Below are 19793 nucleotides of genomic sequence, written 5' to 3' on the forward strand. Positions count from 1 at the left end.
GGATTATTAGCCATTTAAAAGAATCACTTTATTATTTTTTTTAATGTTTATTTATTTTTAAGAGAGAAAGCATGCACAGGAAGGGCAGAGGGAGAGAGAGACAGACAGAGAATCTGAAGCAGGCTCCACATAGAGAGTCAGGTATCGCGAGATCATGACCTGAGCCAAAGTCGGATGCCTAACCGACTGAGCCATCCAGGTGCCTCTAAAAGAATCTCTTGAAGCTTCAAATCCTTTCTTGCACAGGGTTATGAAGAAAAGTAAAATAAATTATAGTCTACATCTGAAAATGAGCATAAACCAATTATTGTGCCATGTTAAATCAACAGATGCAAATACATCTCCAAGTGTTTTCATTATCATCACAGATTGAAGCCAGTCTAGTAGATATTCCATGTAGGAAGAGGAAATTTTAGAAGATAAAGAGAAACGCTTATGTCACATATTAGCCAGCTTTATACATTAGTAGAATTTATTTATAATTTTTGATATGGAAGGACCTCCTTCCCATCTTCCACCCTTCAAACATCCCTCCGCATTCCGTATGAGATACTGCTGGAAAGCCTACCATTAGAATTGGTTGTCAGGGGAAGGATTTTTTTCACTTCACATGCACATACCCCTCATTAAGGTGGCTTAGGCTCTAATCGATTTTTCATAGATTAGTTTCCAAACTGTATCCGGTATGTCTCCTGCCTGACAGTTAGGAGGTCTCAGGGCCATTACAAAATGGGAGGAGAAAGACTTGTGTGCTGTTATGCTACCTCCTGCTGGGCGATGGTGGGGAAGCCAGGAGGAGGGTGTCAAGCAGAGGTGGGAAGACGGGGCGATAGAGAAGACTGAGTTCTTGATCACTGATTCTAACACTGCCTCCAGCTAGTCATGTTAAACTTGGAAATTAAACTGTGCTAGCTTGATCATATGTTGGTACTTGGAAAATAAACTCCGTTAGCTTGATCATCTGTTGGTACGTTGGAAATCTATTAGGAGCTCTTTCTTGAAGAAAATATTTTTTGAATGAGTGGCACCTGGCTGGCTCAGTCAGACGAGCATGTGACTGTGGATCTCAGGGTTGTGAGCGCAAGCCCCTCGTTGAGTGTAGAGAAAATCTTTAAATGCACATATTTTCTGAAAAAAGAACTTGTATGTAGACTGTGCTTCTAGTTTACAGATTTATCTATTTATAACCAGAATTCTATAACACACAATGATTTGTATGAGTGGTTAAAAAATCCCATGTGATTTCTTTATATAAAAAAAAGACAGGAAAAAAAAATATTGTTAATTACCCAAACCTGCAGAGTGCTGATTTAAAACAGAATGAAATTTCTTGTCTATAATTATAGCTTGTGACTATAAATTGACATAAGGCAGGAATTAACCTTAACTGTAACAATTGCCAGAACAATCTAATCCACTTAAACAAAACAAAACAAAATATTTCTCATACTTTTGTCTATAGATAAATGACTTATAAAATACTAGAGGTCTCCTAAGGAAATAGAAGTAACTAAGGCAAAGTCAACTGTATTCAACCTTAAAATTATTTATTGCTGTAACACATCAATTCATTCAACATATTTTTATTGAATGCTTACCATGTATCTGGTACTATTCTCCGTTTGACAGATAGTGAGGAATACGGCAGTCAAGCTCTCTGCTCCAAAGAAGGTTGCCTGCTAATTCTGAGAGCCATAGCCCAGAATACTTAAAAGAAAAACCATGACATAGTTTTATCTCAAAGAGCATTTTCTCATGTTCTAATAATTTTTTTTTTAACTTGGTATAGTTAGCTGGTTTTCTTTGTACAAAGGAGAATCTTTGAGATGAAGCCGCATGTACTGGGGTGCCTGGGTGCCTCGGTCTGTTAAGCATCCAACTTTGGCTCAGGTCATGATCTTGCAGTTCATGGGTTTGAGCCCCGCATGGGGCTCTGTGCTGACAGCTCAGATCCTGGAGCCTGCTTCCGATTCTGTGTCTCCTCTGTCTCTGCCCCTCCCCACTCATGCTCTGTGTCTCCCTCTCAAAGATACACAAACATTAAATAAAAATGATGCATGTACTTTATATTCAGTATATAAAGTTAATTCTTGCAAACACTACAGATCTTCAAAAGGCTGCTTATCTGCCATGCCCTGTTTCAAGTATAAAGACAGTTAGAAAAATGGATTAGAAACAGATCTTGACCTCAAGGCATAGTTGATTATAGGGAATAGAACAATGACAGAAGAATGGCAGGGAGGCAGCTATAAAATAGGCTTTGTTCAAATCTCAGTAGTTAAAAAAGAGAATGAGGCAGCTGTGTGTGTGTTTGTACAGAGAAGTAGGGCAGTATTATTGCCCTAATACGTGCATGTTTAAATTTTTATATTTTCAATTTTATATTTCTTCTGAAACATGAAAACTTATGCTCGTTTTAGTACTTTCTTTCCATTTCAGAGTATGGAAGTAGTCTCTGATAAGAATTCCCTAAAATCCAGGCCTTCCTAATATTTTAGATGATTATGCACCTGGGATTTCCTACTCTCTGTCTTATCCAGAGGCTTCCTAAATTATATAACCAGGGAAGTCAAAAAGGGGGAATGAATTCATAAATGCATTAAAATCTCCCTATGCAATAATGAGCAGCTAGTATCTGAAAGGACCCACAGGTTTATTAAATAAATATATGAATTTACTATAACATTTGAAAATTGAAGAAAATATAAACGGGAAGAGAAATCTATCACATGTTTTCATTGGTAACCAGTATTTTTGTTAATACTATAAAAAAGCCTCAAATATTGGGAACTCAGAAACACTAAGTCCTTCTCAACTTTGAGAGATAGGTAAGGTGTTTTATTTTAGTTTTATTGACATAAAAATGAAAACAAAGATCACGTGGCCTTTGTGCCCAATGAGTTATTAGCGTGCATGAAGGGCTCCAGGGTTGCTGACCGACCGACCAGCGGTCACCAGTGGGGTGTCTGGAATCATTAGAAGTGGGTGGGGCCATAAAAAGACCCTTAGAGGGATTTCTAAGCCTGGACTTGTTTTTGAAAGGCCAATTACATAATCTCTTTTGTTTTGCTTTGTAGTTACCAGCTGACAAGTGGGTATAAGCCTGCCCCGATGGACCTGAGCTTCATTAAACTCACGCCCTCTCAGGAAGCGATGGTGGACAAGTTGGCGGAGAACGCGCACAACGTGTGGGCCCGGGATCGAATCCGGCAGGGCTGGACTTACGGCATCCAGCAGGTACGTGGGTGTTGAGCTTTACGGCACGTGGGCTGCGATTTACGGCATGCAACAGGTACGTGGGAATTTAGCTTCATGGCGTGGGGGCTGAGATTTACTTAAGTGGTCATCAGCATGAGGGATTAAATAATGACCATTTTGAAACTCATATACATTTCTTTTTTTTTTTTTAATTTTTTTTAATGTTTATTTATTTTTGAGACAGAGAGAGACAGAGCATGAACGGGGGAGGGTCAGAGAGAGGGAGACACAGAATCTGAAAAAGGCTCCAGGCTCTGACCGTCAGCACAGAGCCTGACGCGGGGCTCGAACTCACGGACCGCGAGATCGTGACCTGAGCCGAAGTCGGCCGCTTAACCGACTGAGCCACCCAGGCGCCCCAAAAACTCATATACATTTCTTAATGTGCCTATGCACTAAGGCCCCTCTTCAATGCTCGGCTCAAGAAATCAGATGACCATAGCTCTGAGTGTTGCCGTGAGGCACTCAGTGAATGTTAACGAAAACAGATTTATAAGACAGTTTTGTGGCATTTGTCTCTCTGAGGTTGTGTTTAAGGAGAAACTTTTGAAATAATGAGAAGGTGGGGATAAAATAATAATAAAAGAGGTCCACAATTCCTTATTCGAATCCCCTGCGGCCAGATGAATTCCAGAATCGAGATATTTTTTTGGGTTTCTGGGACGTTGATGTGGTGACATATTACGTGTTACTTAGCACTCCCAGCAGGGCGGCAAAATGCTGCTACTAATTGTTCAGCACAGCGTAGGCATGATAATACCAGGAGGGATAAATAAAGACTATAAACAGGCTCGCATCAATTCAGACCATGTTTTACCACCAACGGAGTTTTTGTTAAACTTTGGTAAAAACTGAGTTTTCAGCGCTTTATGGATTTCAGAGCCATGGATCTCCATTCATGGGTGGCCCCTGTGGGAGTGACTGTCATTGAGTACCTATTGGAATAAGCATGGCAGAGGGGTGAAGAGCAAATTTTAGCTTTACCTCCTTGTCTCCATGTGACCTTGGGAAGGCTACTTAAATTCTCTGTGCCACTGAGAATTTAAGGCTACTTAAATTCTTAAATTCTCTGCGCCACTGTTTTCCTCATCAGTAAGTGATTTAACTTCATTACATAACTTCTGTCTGAGAAAGGCTGATAACAGTGCCTGCCTTCTAACGCACACAGAGAGCAGTTTGCTATTATATTAGGTCACCACGCCCAGACGTTTACATCTATTCTTTTTAACTCTCAACAACAGTTACGTCAGGGAGAGTGGTTTTTATTCCCGGTTCACGTGTGTACAGGGGGCCTTATTGACAGCACTGCGCTCAGTGCTGCACAGCTAGCAGGTGGCAGACACAGCTTGGGATCAAGGCTTCTGACTCCAGAGCCAAAAATTCTTCACTTCCTTGTTCCTTGTTGCCTCCAGCCAGCTCGTTTTGGGGCTGCCGTGACTTAAAAATTTTTCGGGAATAAAATGGATTCTTACTTATAGGCTTAGACTGTGGTTTGATATACAGCCTCAGTGTTGACTTGAAAAAATGAATTTCCCAAATCCTTCTAAGCTGGTGACTTTTTGCCATTGGGAAGGCTAAAGAAAACTTGAATAGCCTTGAGTGGCCTCGTAAAATATATGTTTATATTGAATTAAGCTGGCTATAACAGAGGAGAATGTCGGCACTAAATCTGCTTAAGCATTGTGTGTGTGTGTGTGAGAGAGAGACAGAGAGACAGAGAGAACCTGATTCTTACACCCCAGAGGGCTAAGGGGTCCACACTGGCTCTCTGCGAAAGGAGGGCTTACTTGCCTTGAAGACCACATGGCGGTGTCAGACAAACCAGGATTTCCCTGATGTCCGTCTCTTCCTCGAGGGATGTTCTTTCCTGTTCGTGCATTTCCTCCTACAAGCCTAAGGCTCTGTTTGAGCTGGCCAGAGCTCTCATTGAAATCCTTTCCCCATTCCCTCTCCCAGCTCCCACCCCTTCCCTCCACCGAATTCCCCACTGACATAACTCATGTTTGCTGGATTATTTGAACGAGCATTGTCTTGAATTTTCCATCACCTTCTTGTTAGCGTAATCTAGTTCAGACCTATACTGAAAGTCCTTGAAAACAGCTTCATTGAATTACCTCTTCTCTGTCTGACTCTAGCACAGCTGGTCTCAAACCTGAGTGTGCGTGGAGTCCTCTAGGGAGCTCCTGTGAACACTCAGAATCTCAGGACATCTCCAGAGAGGATGATTCATTGAAGGCTTCAGAATTTCTGTAGAAAGTTTGGGGACAAAAACCATGTTGAAAAACAGGGGTGCTGGGTGGTGCATCTCACAGCTGGGCTGGCAGTGTAGGCGCTCTGTTTACACTGCTGGTTTATTTTGGGGGTGGCTTTGGAGTGGTGCCCCCCACCAAGCAACCTAGGTGCTCTTGACCCTGATGGAGCAGGTATTGGTACGAGTTTGCTAGAGCGAGGGGAGAAGAAAGTAGGAAAGGCTTTCCTTGCTCCTACCCACCCAGAACAGACCCACCCCAGAACTCATTTTTTCTCGAGAAGGTTTGGGAGGAACCACAGCCTCCTAATTCTTCATCGTGCTGGGGTTACAGTGAGAGTTGAGTATGCTGCCCGAAATATGGAGAGTCTGACAAAAACTGCAACGGAATCTCAGTGAGTGGATGGAAGGCAGTAATTTCTTTGCCAGGACGGTAGGATAGCCCACTTTCTGGCTTTGCTGATACCGGTTTCATCACATTTTTCAACTTGGAGCCTCTTTTGTAACAGCCAAATTGTGAGTTTTGTAGTTCTTTCGGTATTTCTGTTATTAACTGGTCTCACAGGTTAATGGAGTCACTTGAGTGCGTATTTTTCAAGCTAGTTGAGTTCATAGAATGGCTGCCTATATCACACTGAATTTTTCTGAGAAAGGGACCACAGCCTTATGTTGTTTGTAGACCGATGTCACTGAGAGGTGACCAGTGATCATTTGACTCTTCTTGGAACAAAGACTTATCAGTCAACTGTGCAAGGAAATGCTGTGTGCCCCAAATTAGCCCATTGCCCTGTGACCCCGGCAGATGAAAGATGGTTACAGAGATCCTTCCAGTCGGCTTTTGTTACCGCTGTTTTTACTTTGTGTTACTGCTTTGAATGGACGCAGTTATTCATTGGATTGAATCTTTTGTATTGATGGTGGTTCAGTAACTTACCTGAGAAGACAAAGAAGGTGGGGGAGAGGCAGCTTTGAACTCAGGGACTTCACATTTCTGTTGTATCTGGTGGCTGTCTCATTTCCAAAATGATCGCTTCAGCACTGCTTTGATGGCCAACACCTTTTCTCTTCCCGTAGGATGTAAAGAACAGAAGAAACCCTCGCCTGGTTCCCTACACCCTTCTAGATGACCGCACCAAGAAGTCCAACAAGGACAGCCTCCGCGAGGCCGTGCGCACGCTGCTGGGATATGGCTATCATCTGGAAGCGCCAGATCAAGATCATGGTATTTGGGTTTTCCTTGCTTCCTCTTGGGTTGCAAAATTGTGTAGTAGTTCTTTAAAGCCAAATAATTGACTGAAAGCAGGGGAACGTACGAGATGGAGTCCTTCAGGATGTAATTTAGTTTGTAATTTAGGCCAGTAGTTGGAGCATTTTTTTTTTCCTGAGGACACGAAGGATTAGGCTCATCTCTCAGTAGAATGTCTTAGGACCACAGTGATTCTGCAAGGGGAAGAAATGGGTCTGCCTTCCCAGAGAGTCTGAGGTTAATTAACCCTCAGATTGCCCCTGTTTCCATCCCACAGGCTTTCCTTCAGCTCTCCTTGTTTAGTCTGTGGGAGTAAACCCATAGCTACTGTCTTCGGAACCTTCATTATTTTTACTCATACCTATAGACACTATTCATTCATTAGTGCAACATTTTGCTTTAAGGTGAGCACATTAGAGTAAGCACTCAAGAAATATGTGTTGAAGAAATGCATTTTCAGAGGTTTTATAAAGAACACATTCCCCTTAAATAATACCTTTTAAGAATATGGTTTAAAATGATTGGTTCCTTAAAGCTTTGCCTGAAGTTGGTGTGAATATCCATATTTTAAAATTGGCAGAAATGAAATGAACTGTGCGTTTCCTTATAGTGGCTATATTTTTTGATAGAAAGCTTTTAAAAATGCATCCTAAATATTCTCTGATGACTACTATTTTCAGTGTGATAGCTGTGCAAAGATGTCCAGACCATAAATAGTAATTATAGCTAATGATTTTACAGTGCTTATCAGGTACAGCAAATGTTTCTAAGACCTTAGGCAATTACTTACTCCTCACAGTAGTAATCCTGTGTGGATGGTTTCTCCCACATCCTGGCCAAGAATTGGTAGTGAATCTTTCTGATTTTAACCATCCTGATAGATACAAAATAGGATCTTATTAATAGTTTTAATTCTCATTTTCCTCAGAGTAATAGTGTTGAAATTTTTTCTTGCACTTATGGGCCATTGGGATAAGTGTTTTTTCAAATCTGTATCCATTTTTAAAAATTGGGTTGTTTTGTCTTCTTTTTATTGAATTGTAACTATATGTCGTTGTAAATATTTGTACATACATGTAGATTTTCTGGATATGGAGACTGTGTCAGATATTGGAAATAACTCCTCCCAGGACCTGAGTTGTGCTTCCATTTTCTCAGTGAAATCTTTCAAAGAGCAGAACATTCTTAATTTTGATGAGGTCCATTTATGATTTTCCCTTCATGGTTATATGTTGAAATCTTGAATAGGTTGAAATCTTGGCCTGTGCAAAAACAAAGATTTTCTCTGGTGCTATCTTCCGGAAGTTTTATGATTGTAACGTTTTCATTTAGGTCTATAATCTGAATTGATGGAGTGTTATTTGTGATGGGAAACTAAGGTCGAGGCTCATTTTTGTCCAGATGGATCTTCAGCTGTCTCAGCACCATTGGTTACGACAAATTGTCCTTTCCCATTAAGTTACCTTGCCACCTTGGTCAAATCTCTATTGACCATTGTGTTCTATTCATCCATATGTCTATCTTTAAGTCAGTACCACACTGCTCTCTTTGTTATTGCCACCTTATAACAAATCTTAACATCAGGTAGGGTAGGTCCTCTAACTTCTTCTTTAAGAGGTTTTTCGGGCTCCTTTTTTCTTTGCATTTCTTTATAAATTTTAGATTCCAGTTGTCAATTTGGTTTTGTTGGGATATAGTTGGCTTTATAGGTCAGTTAGGGGAGAATTGACATTTTAATAATATTTAGTCTATCAGTTCATGAACGAGACCTATCCTTCCATTTATTTTGGTCCTCTCTAGTTTATCTACCACTTTCAGAGTAGAGGGATTGCCCATTATTTTTAGAGGTATCTGATATTTTGGAAACTATTATAAGTGAAATTAGTTTTCATTCATTTCATCTTCCAGTTGAAAGATGAATATGTTGAATATGAGAAACACAAATGTTATGTATATGTTGATATTACATCTTGTGGTCTGGCAGAATTTATCTTTTTTTCCTTTCTCTTTCTTTCTTTCTTTCTTTCTTTCTTTCTTTCTTTCTTTTTTTTTAGGATTTTCTACCTACATAACCATAAGGTCTCCCCCCAACGCCCCAAAAAGTTTTACTTTTTCCTTTATAATTATCATGCCTTTTTGTCTTTTGACTTATTGAACTGGGAAAGAATTACAATGTTTAATAAAGTGGCAAGGGAGATTATCCTGCCTCATTCCCAGTCTTAAGGGAAAAATTTTTATTGTTTCATCATGAAGTATGATGTTAACTGCTCTTATCACCATGAAGAAGTTCTCTTCTCTTCCTAGTTTTCTGGGAGCTTTTATCATGAATGGGATATTAAATTTTACCGAATAATTTTTTTCCCATTTATTGAGAAGATTATATATTCTTCTCCTTTATTCTGAAAATACTGTGAGTAACATTGATTTTTGAATGTTAAAACAAGGTTGCATTTCTAATACAACTCTACTTAGTCAAGGTGTGTTATCCATCTTTATATATACCTGGATTCTCTTTGCTATTCTATGAAGGATTTTTATATCTAAATTCATAAGCAATATCTAAATTTATATCTAAATTCATAAGGCATGTCATTTCCTTTTCTTGCAACATCTCTTTGTCAGCTTTTGTTATGAGGGTAGTCCTGGCTTTGTGATACAAATTAGGAAATGTTCCCACTGTTTTCTGAATTTGAGATAGTTTTGTATTATGGTTTACTGAAATGTCGTATAGAATTTATCATTAAAACCATCTGGACCTAGTTTTATATTTTAGGAAAGGTATTTGATTATGAATTCAAATGTCTTTAATAGCTATGGGAGATATTTAGATTTTGTTTCTTCTTATGTCAGTTTTGATAAGTTATGTTTTTTTCAGTAAGTTAGTAAATTCACAAATTTCATGAATTCGGTAAATTCATTTAAGTTGCCGTATTTATTGGCATAAAATTGTTCTAATGTCCCCTTATTATTCCTTTAATGTTTGGAGGGTCTGCAGTGCCACTTCTTTCCATTTTTGGTATTCACAGTTTATGTTTCTCCTTTTCTGTCATGGTCAGTCTTCTTAGGGATGTATTGACTTTACAAACCTTTCAAAGAGTGAATCAATCTTAAATGTATTTTTTGGAGGTTAAACTTTTTGACATTTATTTTACCACCAATCTTGGATTATTATAAGTCACTTGTCACAATTATGAGTGGCTTTGCATCACGTCTCCTCAGAAAGATGGCACTGTCGAATGACTGTGACGTCCTGTGGACAACTTCATTCTTTGATCAGTGGTAGAGCTCCTGGTTTCACAGCCCCATGAGCCCCCTTTGCAGTGATCTATTAAATGTAATTAAAAAATACTTTTGATGTTTATTTATTTTTTGAGAGAGAGACAGACAGAGAGACAGAGCATGAGCAGGGGAGGGGCAGAGAGAAGGGGAGACACAGAATCTGAAGCAGGCTCCAGGCTCTGAGCTGTCAGCACAGAGACCAACACGGGACTTGAACCCACAGACCTGAGCTGAAGTCAGACACTTAACCAACTGGGCCACCCAGGTGCCCCTAAGTGTAATTTTTAATGAACAACTAGGTATATCAGGCATATAAATATTTACTAATAACATAGCACTATGTTAACTAGACTTGTAGTGATCATTTTGCAATATATATAAATATTAGATCATTCTGTTGTAATATGAAAATAATACAATGGCATATATCAGTTACCTTAATAAAAAATAGACAAATAGGCAAATATGTAAATAGTAAGGGAAACTGCATCGATTTAAAAACACATGAAGATATTTCATATCTCCCTAATCATTAGAGAAATGCAAAATAAAATATTTATAGGTTTATATCCAACAAATTAAAATAATTAGAAAGCTATATGATACCATGTGTTGACATGGATGTGACACAATGGGAACCCTGTGCACCTCAGTTGAAAGTATAACTTGGCAAATTTGTTGCGTGAAAAGCTTGTATTATGTAGAAACCATGAGTATGACCCAGCAAATGGCACACTTGGGTGTAGAAACACTCGTGTGTAGGTCTAGACACAGGTGTGGAGGAATGTGTTTATTGTAGCATTATTTGTGATTGTGAAAGCTGAAAGAATCCTATGTGTCCATCTCTGGGAAATGTTGATAGATAAAAATAATAGAAATGTTAAAACCTAGCATGCAGCAATTCAGAAGCAGTGATCATGAAGAATGGAACAGAGCAGGGATACAATACAATTAATATAATTTCTGAGTACCTTACCGCTTACAAAAACACAAACCTGTCCAAGGCAAAACAGCATACACATTGGAGTGATGCCAGTGGTGGACACGGAGTGAGGAAATGCATTTCAGGATCAAGGATTAGGGAAAAGGAAAAAAGTAATAGAGGAGACTTACACAGTCCAACAGAAAAATATAAATGACATGAATAGTGTAGTGTCTTAGCTCCCCAACACATCCGCATACACACACACACACCGTAAAGTAAAACAAAGCACCAGATTAGACAACACTCTGGCGCATGGGAGCTGGTTAAAAATATCATGGTACACTCATATGATGGAATATTATGAAGTTATTAAATATAATGAAGTGCCGATAGGAAGCAATCTCAGATGTATCATATTAAGGTAAAGTAGCAAAGTCCTGAGCTCTGTGAAGAACATGGTACTATTTGCATTATAAAAAAGAATATATGTAAATGCTTGCATATGCACAGTCTGACTCTGGAAAGACACAGAAAACAATGGTAACAGTGATTGCTTCCAGGAAAGATAACCAGATAGCTGACAGACAGCTGTGGGAGGAGAGATTTACATTTTGCTGCATATCATTTTTAAAAAAATTTTGTACTCTATTTGCATTACCCATTCAAACAAACAAAAGAAATGCACTGTTTAAAAACTATATATGGTTGGTATCCAAGAGGGGGAGTCCGTTTTACCCTGTACAAGATGTGCAGTATATGCCACAAAAAAATAATCAGTGATGATTATATTTTAAAGACATTATCAGTCAAGGGCATAGTCTGTGTCAGTTACATCTGTTGTATTCACTTTTACGGATAACCTTCTTTGGATACTGCATAAGATGTTATCTCTATGACATATAGTTTTATACTATTTACAACCATAATACAATTTTATCTTCTTAACACCCTTGTGAGGCAATGTATTGCTACCTTACAGTTACCTACTTTCTTGTGACTTATGTGAATTTCAAGGAGAAAGGGAAGGAGTTCATGTTTATAAAATCCATGTTTGGGTTTCATGTTACTTCCATATTTCAAGTCATCTTCATGTCCACTTGACTCTAATACATAGTTACTGAACATCTACTCTGCCCAGGTCTGGGGATTCAAAAATGAATAAAACAGTTTTTGCCCACAGGTAGCTCTCAGGGTAGGCAAGGAAGATAGACTGAATTGTCCACACTACTATATGGTGTAAGTGTTAACGCTCAAGTATCATAGCACAGAGGGTTTAACTCAGCTTAGTGATGTCAGAGCAGTCTTCATAGAGGAAGTGTATTTGTTATCTATTGCTGTGTAACAAATGTCCCCCTAAAATTTAATGATGCAGCGAACATTTGTTATCTCTGTGGTTAGGAATTTGTGAGTGGGTTAGTCAGATGGTTCTGGATCATGGCCTTTTTTTGAGGTTGCTGTCGAGTTGGTCAGGGCTACAGTCATCTGAAGACTTCAGTGGGGCTGGAAGATTTGCTTCTAAGAACTCATTTGCATAATTATTGGCCAAAGGACTCAGTTTCTCTCTGGCTGTTGGCCAGAGACCTAAGTTCCTTGCCAGCAGACCTCCTCAGAGAGATGCTTGAGTGTTTTCACAGAGCAGATGACTTCCCCCCGCATGAATAAGACATAGCATGACAGGGAGACCTCAATGCCCATTACATTTACTTCTGTCGTATTCTGTTTGTTAGATGTGAGTCACTTAAAGAGCCCGCACTCAAGCCCACAGTTTTTGAAAGGAAATATGGCAAAATATTTGTAGTCATGTTTTAAAACCACCTACTTTACCTACTTAAAAGTAGGCAAAGCAAGGGTGATATTTAGAAGGATGCATAGGAATCAACCAAGTCCCGTGTATTCCAGGCCAAGAGTATGGTATGTAGAAGAGCCTGGAGCCACAAACGAGCATTACACATGGGGACTTCAGTGTTGCATAGCTGAATTTAGAGTTTGAGAAGTGGCAGGAAATGAAGTAGAGGAGGCAGAGATTGAAAAAAAAAAGATTTTTCTATTAAAAAAAAAATAAGTGACTCTTGGGAGAATGGGTTGAATGTGAACAAGAGTGGAGGTGAGGACAACAGTTGGGCGGCTACACAAGTGATGTTGAGGAGTATTGACGGCCCGAGCTTAGGCAATACTGTGAATAGAGACAATAGGGCAGAATCGTTTGACATTTAGAAGTAGAATCGGCAGAAGGACAAAGCGGGTGGCAGGGATGGTTTCTGGGTTGGTAGATGCCAAGTACGTCCACATTCACAGGGAACCAGGATTCAGAGCAAATAGAGGTGGGATTTGGGGGGAGATTCCAAGTTTAATTGTAAACACTTTGAGTTTGAAATGCCTGAGAGACCCTAGACACTACCACGACTCAGTTCTGGATATAAACATAAAGCTGAGGCTACCGCAAGAGAGGAAGAAAGGATTAAAGAGTAAATATTTCTTTTTTTTTTAAAGGGAGGCATTTGGACATTTTTATATGCTAAGGGAAAGGACCAGCAGAAAGTGGGAGGTTGAAAATAAAGGAGAAGAGCTGGATCAAGTGTAGCCTCTGCAAGGGCCAGGGGTGAAATCAGAGCATGGAGGAAGGGACCAATCTAATATAATAGGGAGAACACCTGCTCCCCTAAATTTAGTGTGAAAGAGGTAAGGATTAAAGAGAAGGTAGAAACCTATGTTCACGGAAAATTAGGATGAAACACAGGGAATTCTTGTTATGTGCTTACTGTTTTCTGTTGAAATAGAAAATGAGCTTATTTGCTAAGGGGCGAGAGTGAGAAAGGGCTGGACTGTGTCAGAAGACTTGAAGAGAACAGTGAATATTTGCTGGAGGTAGAATTCTAGGCTGGCTTTTTCTTTTTCCGTCAGCACTATGTATATGGCCTCCCGTTGCCTTCTGGCCCCCATGTTTTCTGATGCGACACTGGCTGCTACTCTTATTGAAGATCCTCGCATGTGATGTGTTTCTTCTCTCTTGGTGCTTTCAAGACTTTTTGTCTTTCAGTAATTTGATTATGATGTGCCTAGTTTAGATTTCTTTGAGTTTATCCTACTTACATCTTGTGGAGCTTCTCAGAACTGTAAATGAATGTCATCAAATTTGAAGAGTGGTCAGTGTTTCTTTAAATATTCTTTCTGCCCTCGGGGCGCCTGGGTGGCTCAGTTGGTTAAGCGTCCGACTTCAGCTCAGGTCACGATCTCACGGTCCGTGGGTTCGAGCCCCGCGTCGGGCTCTGGGCTGATGGCTCAGAGCCTGGAGCCTGCTTCTGATTCTGTGTCTCCTTCTCTCTCTGCCCCTTCCCCGTTCATGCTCTGTCTCTCTCTGTCTCAAAAATAAATAAATGTTAAAAAAAATTAAAATAAATATTCTTTCTGCCCTATTCCTCTCTTCTCTTGCTGAAATGCCCATTAGACATGGGTTGTCACACTTGATTGTATCCCAAGGGTCTCTGAGGCTGTTTATTTTTCTTCATTCCTTTCCCATGCTGTTTTCCATACTTGATAATCTTGGTGGATCTATCCTTAAATTCTTTGATTATGTGTTCTGCTAGTTTAAACCTACAGTTGAGCCCCTCTAGTGGATTTTAACTTCACTTATTTTACTTTTCAGGAATTTCTGTTTTTTTTGTTTTTTGTTTTTTTGTTTTTTTTTTAATAATCTCTGTCTCTTTATTGATAGGTTCTTTTTGGTGAGGCATTGTTCTCATAATTTCCTTTTGGTCTTCAGACATGGTTTCTTTTAGTTCTTTGGACATATTTAAATGAGCTAATTTTTGGGGGTGCATAGGTGGCTCAGTTGATTAAAGCGTCTGACCTTGGCTCAGGTCATGATCCCATAGCTCATAGATTTGAGACCCATGTTGGGCTCTGTGCTGACAGCTCAGAGCCTGGAGCCCGCTTCAGATTCTTTGTCTGCCTCTTTCTCTCTCTGCCCCTCCCGTGATTGCTCTCTCTTTCTCCTCTCTCAGAAATAAACATAAAAAAATTTTTAAAAATAATAAAATAGCAATTTAAAATCTTTGTCTAATAAGTCCAGTATCTGGGCTTTCTCAGGGACAATTTTTGACTCCTTTATTGCCCCTGTAGGAGACATACTTCCTTGTCTTTTTGCATGTCTCCCTATTTTTGGTGAGAATCAGATATTTTAAATAACATAATATGGCAACTCTGGAATCTCCCCTCCCCCATGGTTTGTTATTGTACTTGTAATTGTCGTTTGTTTGTTCAACGACTTTCTTAACTAGCCTTGTATATTTTGTTTTCTTTGTCATTTGTAGTCCCAGGAGCCTCTGTTTCATTAGCCTCATGGTCAGCTAGTGATTGGACAGAGACTTTCCCAAATGCTTGGCGCTTATAAGTCTCCCAGTCTTTGTTGAGGGAGGGGCTCTGTGTGCATGTTGAGACATAACTCCAACACACAAGCAGGCAGTCCTCACCTTAGCCTTCACTTACTGCTTGTGTGGAACCTTAAGGTCCCAGCGGTCAGAACTCAGGACCTTCTCAGGTCTTTCTGAACACGAACACACACACACACACACACACATACACACACACAGCCCTGGGCGTGAGTGTGGCTTTCTGGATTCCCAGGATTACACTGGAAGTTTTCACAACCTACTAAGGACATCTCATTCCTCAGCTCTTCTTCTGAAATTTTCTTTCGGTCAGCGTGTTGGTTGCCTCACTGTTATTGCCACGTCACGCAGCTGCAGTGTTAAAAAATTGCCTCTGATTATTTTCAACAAATGCCTTTTGGGAAATGATGGTTTGCATTGGGCCAACAAAGTCAGACCAGATAAAGAAAAGCCTTGCAGTGGGATTTTCTGACAAACTACTGTGAAGGGAAAATAATGACAGTTATCTGTGAATTGGGCTTTGGAGGGTTTCCAGCTCCATTCTGTTCCCTCTAGAAGCTTCTAGGTTACTGATTTACACTGTAATTGAGAGGCCGTTGATTTCCACTGTGCCACATACCCAGCAAGAAGGGGATATCACTAACATAAGTTAAAATACCAGTAAGCCTGCTGCTGTCCTTACAAACATTCATCCATTTTGATCGAGTAACACTACCCAGATTTTTGCCAGACTTTGGTTAATTTCCAGAGCTCTGAAAAAAAGTTGATTTGGACAGTTTTTTCCAGTGTCGTCACTGCTTTTATGGAAGAGGATTTTTGGAGGTCGTCACTCGGCCATTCCTGCTGATGTCACACAGCAATAAAGATGAGACATGGCTGTTTTGTGGGATGGAAAAGAGAGCTAGCTGCAAACAGATGAAACAATTGCAGAGAAACATTAATGATCAGTTGAGATTGGAGACTATGAGGTGGTAGTGGTGCCTGCCAATCTCTTGTTTGCCAGCAAGGTCAACAGAGCACGTATAGATGTTGAGAAGAATGAAGAACCCGAAACCAGGCAAAGATTGGGGTGAACAGCAAATAAGAGAAATAGGGCCAGGAAATCTAGAAAGCTATGCAGATAGGGGCACCTGGGTGGCTCAGTCGGTTGAGTGCCCGACTTCAGCTCAGGTCATGATGTCACAGCTCATGAGTTCGAGTCCCACGCCAGGCTCTGTGCTGACAGCTCGGAGCCTGGAGCCTGTTTCAGATTCTGTGTCTCCTTCTCTCTCTGCTCCTCCTGTGCGCTCTCTCTCGCTCTCTCTCTCTCTCTCTCTCAAAAATAATAAAACATTCAAAAAAATTTAGAAAGTTATGCAGATCAGGAAGGGAAGCCCAGGAAGAAGTTAATGTGTTTAAAAAGTGAATATGGGGGCGCCTGGGTGGCGCAGTCGGTTAAGCGTCCGACTTCAGCCAGGTCACGATCTCGCGGTCTGTGAGTTCGAGCCCCGCGTCAGGCTCTGGGCTGATGGCTCGGAGCCTGGAGCCTGTTTCCAATTCTGTGTCTCCCTCTCTCTCTGCCCCTCCCCCGTTCATGCTCTGTCTCTCTCTGTCCCAAAAATAAATAAAAAACGTTGAAAAAAAAAATAAAAATAAAAAGTGAATATGTTTGCAAAGGAAATGAGAAAACCAGGAGGAAAAAGTGGTGATCGGAGGATGGTGTGGTTTCTGAACGTTAGGAATTTAGAGAGAACCGTTGATCGTTGAGACAAGGTTGTCCCCCTGAAGTTACATGAGCAAGGAACAGTGAGGCTACGATAGTACACTCCGCGGTGGAGGCTGAGACCCTGTTTCCTGCTCATCAGTGTGTCCCAGTGCCCAACAGCATGCCTGCTTCATAGTAGGGATTTGACTGATCTTTATAGAAAATACATAAGAAAGATTTGTTTTCTGATTGAGGGAATCAATAAGGGGAGAAAATGACATCTGAGTTAGGTGTTGAAGGGATCAAAATGTCAACAAGTAGAGAGTAGGTGCGACAGGGCATTTCTGCCAGAGGGCAAGCGTATCGGATGTAACCAAGCATAGAAAGAGTTGACGGATGATTGGTAGTCTAGTTAGGCTAAATTAGACGGTATAAGTAGGTAGAAAACACTATTGGTCGCAGGTGAAGGATTAGGACAAAATATGGAATATCTCGAAAGCCCAGATTAAAAAAAAAAAAAATGTGGGTAGATGTGTGCAAGGAGTTCCAGCCCCAGGAAGTTTTAAAGCAAAAGCTCGATGTGTGATCACAATTTACAATAGCAATGTAACTATGGCAACAGTGGGAAGGAACAGATTGGAGGGGGAGAGTGCTCAGAGATAGAGAGACCAGTTGGGAGGCTTTGGAAAATTTGTGATGTTCAGAACAAGGGTGGGGGAAATGGAAATTAAAAGATAGATGGGAGAGATTGTGTGGAATAAAGCAAAATCAACCTGGTGATCACTGAGATAAGATTAAAAACGTAACTGGCTATATACTGCCCTTGCTGGTATTAAAAAAAAAAGCTAAGGGCGTAAAACTTTAGATAAAATGGAATCTAACCCTATGCAGTTTTTTTTTTTTTTTTAAGTTTATTTACTTATTGTGAGAGAGACTGAGAGCGCGCATGAGTGGGGCAGGGGCAGAGAGAGAGCAACAGAAATTATCCCACGCGGGTTCCATGATGTCAGCGCACAGCCTGAAGCCTGGCTGGATCCCAGGAGCCATGAGGTCATGACCTGATTCCAAGTCAGACGCTTAACCGACTGAGCCACCCAGGTGCCCCTAACCCTGTGTAATCAAGTCAGGGCTCCAATTTATTTTCCACTCATCAGCAGAATGCTTACGTATTCCAGATTGAATATGAACTCAGTGGTATCTTTGGAGTATTGTTCTAAAAGAACATTTTAAAACATTTGAAAAACTAAGTTATTCTTATTGCAAGGTTTTATCAAGGTTTAAATTGTTTGATTAAACATAATACCAGGAGGCTACAAGGATGACTGGTTAATCTCAATCATTTTAGAAGTTATTATATGAGCACACTTGAAGGATTTTAGGTACATGTGAACATTTTAAAGAGACTAGCCTGCCTGCCTTCCTAGCATATGGTAAATAACTTACACTTTCAATACATAATTAGACCTTGACTGCCCTCTAGCGTCAGAATCTTCTAAAAGTACAGTTTGCAGTACAGCACGTATGGGTGCTTAGGCTCCGTTTGATCAGTCACTGCTGTGTGGCCTCTCTGTGCTAGGATCTGTGGGGTACTGGGAACACAGGATTTTCCCAGACCTTACCCTTTATCTTGAGGTCGCTTGTTAAAGGCATAATCCCTTAATTTCTTCTTCTCTGGGTATCACTATTCTTGGTAAAATTCGCTGGGAATACATCTGCTCACTGTGCCTGTTTTTAATACCAATTATCATTATGTTCATTGTGACAATATAAGAAAATCACATATACACACTTACATGAGCTAGAATTACCTACCAAGCTTCTACGAATGTCGAGTGTTGAACATGAAGGAAAGCGTAAGAATTGCGTATTTGGAGGAACGCTCTTTGCCTTTGAGACTGGTGCTTGTCCATTGGGTATCTGCCTGGATTCCCGTGTCCAGGGCTTGGAACAGTCTTTGTTCCTAGATTCAATTTCGCAGACCCGTGAAGAGCATCTCCTTTGTGTCCAGGTGATCGATGCCCCAGAATATGCAAAAGAAATTTCTTGCAGATTGCCTGGATCTTTTTTCTTTAAACTTCTGTAGATCCAGATTTTCATTAAATATTGGAATTTCGTCAAGAAACAGAATGCTGAACCATTGCTTCTATAAACCCTGGTTGTCAGCTGCCCTACACTAATGTGAGAAATACCGAATAGGAGCTATGGATCACACAGGCATTCCGAGGAAGATCCATGGAGGTTACAAGTCCCGTGCATAATGGTGTCTGTGAATAGCATGTGTGTTTCCATTTCAGATTGAGTCCCATCGGGGAAGTGTAGGTGCAGTAGCTAAGGTCAGGGGAAATAAAATACCAGGACTAAGAAATTCTGCATTGTTACCGTGATTGCCACATATTTTCCATATACTGTTCCCTATTTTCATTACCTGTATTAGCGGAGAGGATTCATAGTGTTATTACCAAGGGTAATTTGTAGTGGGCTTTTAAGGAAATTATCTGTTATAGTTTTTATATCAAATTTGCCTTCCAACCTATTTAAGCTGATAAGAAACTTTGTTTTCATTCCATGATTATACAGTGTGCATATGAGTGTGGTCCAATGTCCTGGAAACATAAAAAGGAAAAAAGAACGTGTGAGTTTTCTAGTAGCTTAGTTTTCTAAAGAACGGAATATTTTATGCTTAGAAAATTGGGAGTTTAATTTATGTGTGCATACTGGAACATAATGTATGATTTTATTTGAAAATATGACATAACGAAAAATAA

At 40.1% G+C, this 19793-nt stretch overlaps 1 protein-coding gene across 9 annotated transcripts in view; it reads left to right on the forward strand.

Annotated features, from left to right (window-relative positions):
* RYR2 (ryanodine receptor 2) overlaps nt 1-19793 on the forward strand; it is a 756877-nt gene that overhangs the window by 461728 nt on the left and 275356 nt on the right. For all 9 annotated transcript variants that reach the window (XM_053910232.1, XM_053910224.1, XM_053910226.1 and 6 more), the window contains 2 exons: nt 3078-3237; nt 6581-6728. In XM_053910232.1, coding sequence (XP_053766207.1) covers nt 3078-3237; nt 6581-6728 — 308 coding nt within the window. The remainder of the gene's footprint in view (nt 1-3077; nt 3238-6580; nt 6729-19793) is intronic.

Source organism: Panthera pardus, unplaced genomic scaffold (genome assembly GCF_024362965.1).
Source record: "Panthera pardus isolate Hobbes unplaced genomic scaffold, ASM2436296v1 HiC_scaffold_22, whole genome shotgun sequence".
NCBI lineage: Eukaryota > Metazoa > Chordata > Mammalia > Carnivora > Felidae > Panthera > Panthera pardus.